The 13056-nt window shown below is 45.2% G+C and overlaps 1 protein-coding gene across 1 annotated transcript in view; it reads left to right on the top strand.

Moving 5' to 3' along the window:
• The first annotated feature begins 363 nt into the window (after window positions 1-363).
• GRHPR (glyoxylate and hydroxypyruvate reductase) overlaps window positions 364-13056 on the top strand; it is a 315324-nt gene continuing 302631 nt past the window's right edge. The window contains exon 1 of the mRNA XM_069630480.1: window positions 364-528. Within this exon, the coding sequence (XP_069486581.1) occupies window positions 440-528 (89 nt within the window). The 5' untranslated portion in view covers window positions 364-439. The remainder of the gene's footprint in view (window positions 529-13056) is intronic.

The raw sequence follows: 13056 nt of genomic DNA on the forward strand, positions 1-13056 counted from the left end.
AATTTTTGCCCTTCTGCTTATACTATGCCAAACTGCACTTGCCATGGTGCAATCGTTTTCTAATATGTCCCAGTGTTTTTACAAATAGGGCAAACGTTGTCCTAGTGCCTAATATCATGCAACTTTGCACTTGCACCGTTGCACAGTTTCTGTAATCTGGCCGCTGAATTTATTGTTGCTACAGTCCAACAACAGCAAATATGCACCAACAGAATGCAACGTGCAGTTCCAATAAATTCCACTTGATGGTGCTGCTAGACTATCAAAGAGAAGTACCCGAGTAGTTTGTTTCAATGGCGCGCAACACTATTTTACACGAGACCGATGGGGTTAAACATGACCTGTTAAATAGGAGCCCTTCCGAGGACGAGCGCCAGACTTTCCGGATCCGGCTTGCTGTGTTTTGGTGCTGAGCCAACGGATCCCTCAGAGCCAGGGAATGAAAGCAGCAGCGCAGAGGCTCATGAAGGTTTTTGTGAGCCGGAGGATTCCCCCGGAGGGGCAGCAGCTTCTGGCCCAGTCTAGCGTGTAAGAGAGCCTGGGGGTGCTACGCACGTGCCCTCCTCGCTAGCTGTTTCTGTGCCTTTCATTATGTGTGTGTTCCGCAACGTGTGTTTTTTATTTTTTTGTGTGTGCATTTGACAAAATGAGTTTTTCCTTTTGCAGTATGTTGCCGAGTCTGACAGCTCATAAACCATCCAGATAATAATACCGCCACATGATTTCCCTGATTGAAGTTGTCCAATGTTTCTCTATCCTTGTCCCCATTTCACAACTCTAATTGCCACTTAATCACCTTTCATTTTCTTATGTGTTGAAGATGGCTGTAAATCCTCGGAGCCTGCCCTGTGTGCAGTGTGAGTACATCTCACACTGCTAGCGTGATTAGATTTTCTGAACTAAAAGCGGCGACCGATTATCCCCATAGAAAACGAAGTAGGAGCTCTTAAACTTTTGCTGCTGTTCTTGCAATGCTTTCAGGAGGAATATTTTTAGTTATCAACTCTTGAGTACAAAAATTAATATATAATTATAGTGGCACAAACAATAATATTGAGCTACTTTTTTTTTGGCACCCACTCTTTTACTCACCTCTGTTCCCTCCTCACTCCATCGTGCGTTGTCCTCTCTGCCATTCCATCCCACCACACTCCACACATCTCATCTGTTGCTCTTCTTATTTCCTGACAAATGTGTTCTTAGGGCAGCATTGAGAGCTGCTTGCACTTGCTATCTGTCCTTCACAAATGGCTTAGCAGCGACAGCCCACGTGTTGCCCCTGCCCGCACGTTGCCCAAGCACCTCACAACTTCCCTCTGAGCTCCCAACCTCTTAACACCACACTCGGTTTCCCAGGTCTCCGGCCCTCTTACCTTATTACTTGGTTTCCAATATCCTGCACCCTTATCCATTTGCTTAGTTTCCCAGGTCTCCTGACCCCACACACCATCACTCGGTTTCCCAGACCCCCAACCCCTTGAAGTTTACCAATTTCTATTTTCCCAGGTATCTGACCTCCTCCATCCACAACTTCCCTTTCCTTGAGTTTGCTAGATTTCCTGTCCTCTTCTCCAATTTGTTTTACATGTTGTTCACCCCAGGCCCTATACAAAAACAAGGCGGTCCTGCCTGTAAACGTACTATTTCTTTGCAAATTATTCAAATTTATGTCCATGTGGGACAAACTGGCAGCATATTATTGACTGTCATGTAATGCCTGGCTGTGTACCAAAAAATGCAGTTATGCACTCAATATAGTTAGTGGGAGTCAGTTTATTACTGATTGCTGACCCATTTTTTTAAAAAACATATCCATAAGTTAAAACAAACACTGTGAACAATGTAGATAAAGACACAACTCAGGTTCACAGGGCACAATACACATTATTTCATGAATAAAGACATTTACAAATAAATAACAGTGTAGTCCCAACAGGGTAAACACAAACATATACGGATATCAAAACAGAGCAAAGGCATACCTTCATGCCAATGCAACTTCTCTCATGATTTGAGAGTCATACAGATATCAATGTAGTCACAACAATGTTAATTATTTCCACATGTGAACAGGGAGTTTCCAAAAACACAAAGGCATTACTTCATGCAAATTGGTCATTCAGAAGCTCAATGTGTAAAGTTTATATGTTGTTTTAGGTCTTAAGTGGAAATGTATTCAATATATTACATCTAGGAGACCAGACCTTGGAGAGGTCTATTTCTTCACCAAAAGTCTTATTTAAAGCCAGGCTAGAGGGTGAGTTGACGTCTGGAAGTTAAATCAAAACCCCAGATGGGGTGGAACCCAGGATTAACTACGAGTTGTGCTAAGGTTCATAGACGTTTCGGCATATTTTGTCAAAAGCCTTCTTCTGGAGCCAAGGCGCAGAGTCTCCTGCAAAAAGCAGAAGGGACTGTGAGTGGGAGGGAACAATACATACGATTGGACGAATGAGTATGACTAACTACTCGAGTGTCACAACATTGGGTACACAGACTTAAAACAATGAGTTAAAAAATCAATCTATAGAAAGCACAATTCCATTCTCGCACTGACCTTAACAATAATAGCAACAGGTGTAGTTGCTTTTCTGGCTTAGTAATTTGGGATGGGAGTGTGGAGAGCTCATTGTAGACAAGTTGCTGCGGCTCTATGGACACCCAGCGGTCGAATTGTGGCACTAGAAATGTGATGAAGAGACAAAATAGTGCATTGAAAATGATGTGAAAAACTGGAAAAATGGGGGAGCAAAGCTCTGGTTACAAGGGTATAGTAGAAAAATTAAAATTAATGTACCTCGATGTCCAGAGATGAGGTAAGAGAAGAGGGATGGATGAGTTTTCTTGCTCCCTAATGGTGGAGGGGCAGCGCAGAGATTGATGCATGCTGCTGTATATCAAAAGCAGGGGGAGGAGAAGGGGGAACAAAGTTTTAGAAAAAGACCGGGAGCTGACAGGACTATTATTCAAGTTGCGCTCACATGGCAGCAAAATCAAAAAAGGGAGGCCATAAGATATTACGACCTGGACTTACCACTGGGTGATGCGTGACACGAGGAAATTGATCCACAGTGCTGCGGCGTGGGGCAGCTCCACCGGTGTGGGGCTGCTGTGTGAAGTGAGCAGTCTCTGGCGGAGCTGTGTATAAGTATGGAACGGCGCATGCGTCTGGAGCGAGATACTAGTCCGTGCGCATGCGCAGTCTCAGACTCAAGAAGGTAGTGTCTCTAGGGTGCAGTCGGCATCCGTGTGAGAACATTCTGATCGCAGCGGGCACCTGTGTCTACCATTATGCGAAACTGGTCAGGTACATGTAAACTATACAAAATGACCATGAAATGAATGCATGAAGGTAGAAGATCACATATGGGTATGTAAAAGCGATCCTACTATAGTAAGTGGGCACAGATCACTGATGCCCTACGCATGCGTGCAAGTGCTGTTGTGTCAGCCGTGCAAGAGCAGCTGATGGAAAAGAAAGGGGATGCTGAGTGCCAACACTGTACGTAGGCCTCCTACAGTTATAGGGCAGGCCAGACAGCGTTGTGCAGCAGCCAAGGTGAAGTCAAATATAGCAGGTGTGTTGAAAGTTGTATTCCTATATGGGGCCCAGAGGGGAAGAGTAAGCCCTGGACCAGTGAGTATACTGGGTGTAAGCTACAAGTAGGAGGTGCCTCCATGACTAATATGCAGAAAAACGAAAAATGGTTATGTATGCCAGGTAGGGGGACCATGCCCCAAGCCAATAGGTAAGAGGTGTCGGCTGTAGGTAGTAGGAGCACAGACAATGTGGTGTAGCTTACATACTGGCAGGTACCGAAAGTCAATGTTGACATTCATAAGGTGTACTGACATATACAATAATGCAGTCCAAGATCTAGATTGTGAGAACACGGGGGCCCTGGTGCAAACAGGCTCCCCAGTGGGGGGATGAAGTATGACGCCCCAAAATTGTTTCGTGTTGTCGGGCCTAACGGATGTGCCTCATTGAGACCCAATGCTATTTATTTTAACTTGAACATTCAGGCACAAATCCACATAATCCTTGTTTTCCCCTCACTTTACTTGCCCCCACCCGCCATGATTCTCCAGCAGCTACTGCAGTTGGGAGTTCCCTGACCTTCCTCTGGGGGGGTTTGGAATTCGAGGGAGTTTTATTCCCTCGAGTTCCTACTGTTAGTTATTCATTTTCCCAGTTAATAATAATTTTGCATTTATATAGCACTATGAACCCTCAGGTATCTGAGTGCTGCTTATTACCCACGGTCTGTGGTGATTATTTATCGACCTCAGAAGGATGAAAGGCTGAGTTTGGCCCTGCCGGGATTCGAACCTGCGTCAGCGGGCTCTGCACTGATGTCAAAGCGAGTGCTCTACTCGCTGTGCCTGACTTCTTACAGTTATTCATTTTCTAGGTGTTGACCTCTAACGTAGTGATCAATACTACATTCCCCAAGGTGACTTGATCCCGTCCCTTCTCCTTACCATTGTACTTGTCGTCTTTCGCGACGCGTTCATGATCCTTTGCTGTTAGCAAATATTGAGCACTTAGTGTGCATGCCCGGTTTGCCCCAAGGCAACCCCCCCCTTTGGGTGGCGTTCCCACCGATCATTTGTTTTGATGAGACATAAAAGTAAATAACACAAATTGTGTTAGCTGACAAAGTTATGGACCCAGGTACCTTGACTTCTTACGCAGTTTTTCATTTCCCCAGGTGCCTTGACCTCTTGCAGTTTTTCATTTCCCCAGGAGCCTTGACCTCTTATACACTTAATCTTCCCCCCAGGATTCTTGTCCTCTTCGCAGTTATTTATTTCCCCAGGCACCTTGACTCTTACATAGTTATTTCTTTATATATATTGTTTTAGCTGACAATCCCTTTTCATAGGGTTCTTTATGATCTTCTGCTGTTTAGAGAATATTGAGCACATCGCGTACATGCCTGGTTTGCCCCATGCCAACCACTGCTTGTGGTTGCGTTCCCTCTGATTCTTTGCTTTGGCACGAGTATAAACTTACGTCCGATGAATTGTTAGCTGACCAAGTTACAGACCCACGTGCCTTGACCTCTTCAGTTATTCCTTTTTCCAGGTCCCTTGACCTGTTTCAGTTATTTATTTCTCCCCAGGGGCCTTGAGCTCTTATGCCATTATTTATTCCCCAGGTGCAATGACCTCCTATGCAGTTATTTAATTCACTGGGTGTCTTCACCCCTTAAGCAAAACCACACCTGCAGTGTCCTGGGAATTACACAGTATTTAGTTCCTATGTTTTCCTACTTTTGGTTATTAATTTCCCCCAAGCGACTTGGGCCTCTTACCCCGTTATTCATTTCCCCAAGTGTCTTGTCGCCTTATGCTGTTACTTAAATTCTCCGGGTACCTTGACCTCTTAAGCTGCTATTTATTTCCCAGGGAGTCTCGACCCCTTCAGCAAACACCCCATCCCCTGGTGTCCTGACCTCATGCATCAATCTTATCATCTCAGGAGTCTTGACCTTTACCACACTCACTCCTTTCAAATTGTGTCTTGACCCCACCCCCTTTTCCCTCCGATCTTGTCCTCTTACACGGGGCACTGATGATCCTCTGGTGTTTAGAGAACTTCGCAAGCATTCCCAGTTTGCCCAGCCGACCACCCGCTGTGGCGGTGTTCCCTCTTTTCCTTCGCTTTGTCTCAACATGGGGTAGATTGCACAAATTCTGCACATGTACCGGCTGTCTGTCGCAATCCCTCTTCTAGTTGCGCCGGAGACAGCACCCCCGCCCCTGCATACACTTGCCTTGGGGATAAAGGGTTCTAACCGACATGCTGTACACTAAACATTTGATTTCCAGACATTGTTTTGGGTGAAACAGGTTACTCGTGTACCTTAAGATATGGACGAAGATGCCCGAACTCTGTCACCATTCCTTCTGGCTAGGCCCACAGTCCAAGGCATAACATAAGCAGTGTCGCATAGCAATTTGCTATGTAATTCTGTAGTTTTGCTAATCAAATGAATACTTGTGTAGCAAAGTTAGCTATTTAAGTTGCCCTCTTCAATGAAAGCTCAGCTCACCCTGCATTCCTCTCTTGCCATCGGTGCTCCCTTCACACTCTTTTCCCTGTTCCCTTCAAGTGCAGCATTAATCCTCTCTTCTACTCTTATGTGCCAAATGCAGGAGTGCAAGAATTTGTTGTTCAAATAATTGCAAACCAGAAGTAATTGGGATGGTACTTTTATTCCAACATATCTTTTAAAAAGACAGTCCTACAATTCCATTCCTAAAATGTACGTTGTTAAAAACATAATTACAGTATTGAGACTGTAAAACCTTGCATCGATCCATGCTTTACAGTAAAGTTTACGTTAGTGTATCTGCATTTCATAGTTTCAACTATATTTCATTTTGGGGAAGATGCATCATGTTAACTAGTGAACTTTTGGAAATGTACATTATCACATGATCAAATGCTTTTGATGGCACACCTAGTTCTGTAACTTGCAGGCAACTGGTGCTCAACCCATGATCTAACCCATACTCCTTGACATTCTATATTATCACCCTGTTGCTTTATACCAGGTACCCTGAAAGTGAAATGACCACAAACTACAATATTCCACCTAGTTCTGCTTAATCTTTCTTTCCTGTTACACAATAAATACACAAAGTGAGCTAAATGCTTAAACAAAGTAGTGATCAATAGTTCGAGTATGTAGATATCTACTGCAATACCAAACACTGTAGTTAGCCTCTAGAGCTCGCTTTGTTTTATGATTCTATTATATTATACCCCCTGGAGGAGACAGCTGGCCAACTGTTTTCAGACCCTTTTTTATCATATCTATTTATTTGTGCCATTCATGCAGCTAACCTTTTACGTTTTACAGACACATATATGACTCGCAAAGTAATTTTGCCCACTCAGTCGAGTAGATTTTATGAAGGGCGAGCAGCATTTACAAGAGATGTTTGAAACTTTATTTAACATCTACTTTGTTTGCAGTAAATGTCAAATAAAGGTTTCACTGTACATGACTGGACTCTGGGTGGCAGCAGTGTATCAAACATAGTTGGTTTGTAGTGACATGCACCTTTAACAGAAATCACATTATACATTTGTTGTCCTCTGTTGCTATTGGTCAATGTGAATTTCTTTGGTTGAATAGGTAAACTATGCTACCCGACCTGTAGGTCTTGCTGAAGTTTAAAGAATTTGCAAGGTCTGACTCCTCTAACCAATGTCTTATTTCAGCGGTAAGCAAAATTGCTGTATTGTTGCTCATTTCATGTCTTGTGTCCAAATAACATCTGGTGACATTAACCATATTAATACAAAATTGCTAATCAAATGGGACTGTTTGCTAATCAAAAACATTTTAAGTAGCAAACTCTGCTAATCAATTTTTGAAAACTAATTTACGCCTTGCAGTCATTTGACCTATTAGAAATTATGGCACCCAGTTACCCTTATATTACTACTGCAATCACATATTACAATTCCCTTATTCCGTTGCACCATAACTTTGTAAAATGTTTCCTAAAATCTTGTATGCATGTATGTTCCATGTCACGCACTTAGGATAAGTATTCTACAACATTCAAGTAGTTATGCTTATGATACTTGGGTACGTCATATTGCTGGGCATACTTGACTGGAGTGCCACCTTCAGTAAGCGAAGTATCAGATCTTCCTAATGCCAACCCCAGCTTCCAAGGTGCCAGAAGCTCCTGTTATTTCAATAGAGAAAGCATTCCCTGCTCTAACCAGGGTAACAAGCGCTCCAATGCCTATTACCATTGTACCGTATTGTGAAATCCTACGCCAATCACGCACTCTTCCCACTTAATTAAAAACAGCCTTTCTATTACACCCCGCTGTAAGCAAAACTGCACATTGTGGGCAAGAAACCCCCCACTCAGCACCAAAGCTCGAACCTGTGGAGGAACGCAGAGGCCAGGCGCCTCCCATCTCCTAGTTACTGCAATACTCAGTTAAATGTAATATTCCCGGGCCACCATATAAAACCTGTATATTGTCAAACATTAGAACGCGAAACAGTTACAATTGTAGTTGCTGCACAGATGCTATGTTCCCAAAACCCCCTCTCCCACTAACGGTCCCCCATAGAGTACTAAAGCGACAACCCCCTCTTAACACCAAGCTGCGTCGGTCTCACCCACACTTACCCTCAGCCATTTTCACTGCCTATAATGTATGCATAAGCATGCAGAAACCAACGGCCCGGCGCGGCGGGATGACGTGCTCTGGACATCGCACTGGGCTCAGCGTGTCCCCCAGGACAGGAAGTCGCTGCGCTCCATTATTATTGCACCTCTGCTCCAAGCACTGGGAAAGAGCAGAGCCATCGTCCTACAACACGCCGCCCAGTGAAACTTCATAATGCATAAATGCCTTTCTTGTTGACAAAATGATGAAATGATGCGTGCATTCCATTTTATCCCACCCTTTAAACCCTAATTATGCCGAGACTATATATATATTCCTTCCTCTTCGAACTACAGATCAGTGCGTTCCATACAATATCCCCACCTTGTTAGACCAGAACAGGACGGATTATTTCCCCAAGCCACCGCATCGGCAAAGATAACATTGCCAGGGGCCAATCACACAACTATATGCAAATATGCTGTAGGTATTCTAATCCTGGCCTGGCATAATCTCCCCATAGCACTGCCTGTGGACTGTAGAAATGCACTGGAGGAGCAGAAAAGAAGACTGGTCCCTTTTTTGGATCTCAAAGGGGGCTTTAAAAGGCCAGACCTTTCAAAGAAGGGTCATTTGAGTGCTATGGGTGTCTCTTGTGCTTTTCAACACTTTCCCAATGCTTACATTGTCAGTTTTTAAAATGTGAAACACACTTTTTAACCTGTGACTTGCCACTTAGTGCCACGCTCCGCCTCCCCCACTGACTTCTTAACTTAGAATTCCTCTTTTTTGGTTTGTTTTCTTAACTGCACGGAACGTCTGATTCATCTCTATTCATGGGCAAAGAGCAAACCTAGTTGGTCGCCTACTGGCAGCGTTTTTCTAATGTGGACTCACCTACAGGAAAACTAGTTGCCCCATTGTCTGTTTTTTGGGGAAAATATTTGGGTGAGATGAGACACATAGGGCCTCATTACGAGTATGGAGGGCTTCATTACGAGTATGGAGGCAGCCATGCCCTTAACAAGGACATGGCTGCCTCCATATTGGGTTCCAGTACCGGGTTCTGTGAATGAGGAATTACCGGGTCATTCCGACCTTGGACTCTTGCACAAAACCATTCCCCATTCCCATTGAGCCCCAATAGGGCTCAATGGGGATGGAGCTAATAACGGGCCTGTTAAAAACGGGCCCGTTATTAGCTCCTTGGTCCCCTCGATTGCTAGGGGACCTCGCAATCAGGCATCCTGTAATGAAGGGTGCCGGTCCCGTACCGGCACCCTTCATTACGGGAGCGCCTGCCTCGTAATGAGGCCCATAGTCACTTGTCAGGCATGATTGGCTGGGGGCGGGGCAGACGCAAATCAGCCAGTCAGGTATATATTGGATTCATTTGGCAGACCGGGGGCATCAGCCATCTGCCAGGCCCTGCTCCCGCCCCTCAATTCTGCCTTGAGACTGACTCCAGCATTCCCAATTCAATGACCCCAGTCTGTGGAAGCATCACCCATTTTCCATTATGCCAGTCTACCTTACCCGCAACTGACTCTGGCCCAGCCCCACAGTCCTGACATTCGGGACTACCTCAGGCTGTTCGACAGCACCAGCCTGTGGAGGGACTGCCATTTCCTATTGTCCAGTCATGCTTTCGTTCTGCACCTTTTGCCATTGGAGCCGTCTGGTCTGACTGCAGTGCAACCTGGAATTCGACCCTTTTATTTTAATTGCGTCTACTAAATATAGCTCATGCCTGAGAACGGGGAGCTGCTGAGCACTTTACAGAGAGCATTTGTTGTCATAGGAATAGCATCTGGGTGATGAGCGAAGCATGGGCTGCTGGTGTGTGTGGGGCCCAGTCAGTCCAGACCACAGAAACTAGGATGTGATGGGGGGGGGAAGACTGGGTAATTGTTGCAGTGCTTGCTAGCACACCGTGCAGTTTTATTTTTCACATGTATCCAGTTTGCAGCGAGTTACCCGAAATAGTACAATTTTGGGTAAGTCTGGAAAGAAAATCCTTTGTTTCTAAAATAAGCATGTTAGCCACTAGAATATGGCACCCTTAGGTTATTTTATGAGGCACCCGCAACATCCAACACATGACATCATCAGCAATTTATACGGCACCCCACACGTAGAATGAACTTCTGCATGGCTTACGCAGAGAAAGCAGCTGCGGTGGGGGGGCATTTGGCTGTGGCTGAAGGAGGCCAGCCGAACGTGTTCAATGGGGGTGGGGGCGGGTGGGTCCTCTCGTCTGCGGGAACGACCGGGGGAGGGACCTGGAAGCGCAGGGGAGAGGCTGCGCACATGGGCCCAGCCTGTTGGGGCGTTGCGGACCAGAACACCGCCACATTGGAGCAGGGCTCCCCACATCCCTTCACATAGTTGCCCATCCGCAGTCTTCCAATAGAACAGAGCCAGTGACTAGCGCAACTGTGAAATCCCGATATTTCCAGGTGGTCTCCCATACACACACACCGGGGTCGACCCTGCTTAGCTTTAGGAAGCGCATTGCGCCCCTTTGAGTACATGGCCTAATGGTAACTGTCCTTCCATACAACAAACATTTCAGTAAAACTTCAAACAAAGCCAGATGCGACCCAGCCATAATGTATACACCAATTAACTTAAAGGATAGTTCCGGGACTTTTTTTTTATTGTCCCTACGGGTCGGCCATGTGTTTGTAAGCATAAATCGGTAGATCGTAGGAAACTTTCCTATGGACCTTACCCGACTTTTCGCCCATTATCGCACTCGAAATCAGCCTCCATTTTGTGATAATCCTATCATTCCGCCGCATCGACCTGGCTCACCTGCCTTTGCGGCACTAAATCAAATCCCCCGCCCCTGAAACAGACTTTATCAAAACATTCATATTCCCCGCCTCTATCCGTGACGTGACTGAGCTGCGTAGGCAAACGCGCCCAGGCGTCTTCTACGCGACTCAACACAGATCAGCTCACAATACAGCGCACCACAATTCGGAATATGAAACTGTACTTTGAAATCAAACCGCAAGATTGTAAATGTGGTAAAGTACATTTATTTGACATCAAATGTTTAGAGAATATTCAGCGATTTGCATTTTTATTTGCTCATGTTCCAAAAAGTTCGTATTGAGGAACGCGATGGTCCTTTGCTGTACACAGGGTCTTAGAGCATCTCACAATACAGCACCACAATTCGGAATGTGAAACCGTGGTTTAAAAGCAAACGGCAAGATTGTACATTTGGCAAAGTACGTTTATTGGACATCAAATGTTTAGAGAATATTCAGCGATTTGCATTTTTCTTTGCTCTCGATCCAAATTAGTTCGTCTTGAGGGAAGCGATGTTCGTGTGCAGTACACAGGGTGTTGGTTTACGATAAAAATAAGCTCTTCGGTCGCACTGATAATCGCATGGCTGTTCCAACAACGAGGCACTAGGCCACCACAACGGTAGGTATGTTGCATCTAACCGTTAGTACCGCGTAAGGGCATACTTGTACTTGGCGATCGTCCCATAAAATGGTCAGGGTGGTAACGTTGTTCACGCGGAGAAGCAACTGGCGGCTGTAGAAGCCGTCCGCCGGTGTCTGGTACTCGTGACACAGACAGTAGTGAATGATGTACCTAAAAACATAAAAAATGAAATTAGTCTCACCATCAGATCCTTATTAAAATCATAGCGAGGACAGCGCTACTGGGTGTACACAAGTGTTTAAAGGCGTGGCGAGGCAGGGAGGGGGGGGGAGTGGAGTACAAGGTAAGTAGCATAAAATAATAAATAAATAGGGCCAGCTGGTGGCAAGTGCAAGGTAAGTGCAGAACAAGTGCTGGGAAGGGGGGGCTGTAGGATACTGAGACAGTCCCCCAGTGCAGGGGTTGACAGGGAGGCAGTGCAGGTGGAGAGTGGAAGGGCCCAGGACCGAGGTCGCAGACAGTGGACCAGTTGTAGCAGGGGAGAGGGAGAGAGAAAGCAGAAGCAAAGAGGAAGGTTTTGAGGTGCTTCAGTAAAAGCAGATGTTTCTCCTCAAGATAGTGCGCGGTAGAAAACAATATGCCACATAGAACGAACAAGTACAACTGAACCCGTCTTTAAAGCCACTGTATAGTAATGAAATTGCGGTATAAACTCATCAAAAGTTACTTACATTATATTTGCATTTTCCATTGTGTCTCTGTGTAGGGCAGACCCGAAACACCACTCCTTCTTTGCCGACGTTACTTCTTCTAATGAACGTGGGTCATCGTTTCGTTTCTGAAATTTTATTCATTATCTTTTCTTAGTCTTTCAGGATGGTCCCGGCCTGTCAAGGTCAAATCACAATAGAACCTTATATTGGGTCGTGGGCCGTTCCGCCACCCGAGCAAAACATCAAAGCAGCTGACCTTCACTTTGAGCGAGCACACATTTCTAGTTAGCTGCAGTTAGTGTAAGGGCATCTTGTCTGCGTGCCTTTTTTTTTATTGTCCCTATGGGCCTTTTTTTTTATTGTCCCTATGGGTCGGCCATGTGTTTGTAATACGGAAACATTCTATAATTTTTGTAAAAATGATTTATATTACTGTTTGGTTTAATTGCAATGGGCCTGCAACATGAGGAGACTCGAGAGAACAGACAATCAAATTACAATCATTTAAACCGTGATGTGTATTTCTCAATGAGCTCTGCTTTAGGTGGACATGGAACAGAGGCAATGTTGGGTGGCAATGCAGTTGTCCCCTGCATAGGTTCGTTCACCACTCCATGTATGTGCCTATCGAGGACATCTACGATAAGTCTCTCAATAAACTCATATTGCATATCCTCAAACACTGGTTTGATCACCCATTGTTTACTTCTTTTAGTGAAGGCCTTATTGTAGCGAAGCGTCCCTAAAGTTCCGGTCGTCCTACTTTGTTGACGGCCAACA

Source organism: Ambystoma mexicanum, chromosome 6q (assembly GCF_040938575.1).
Source record: "Ambystoma mexicanum isolate Mex_15411 chromosome 6q, UKY_AmexF1_1, whole genome shotgun sequence".
NCBI classification, from domain to species: Eukaryota; Metazoa; Chordata; class Amphibia; order Caudata; family Ambystomatidae; genus Ambystoma; species Ambystoma mexicanum.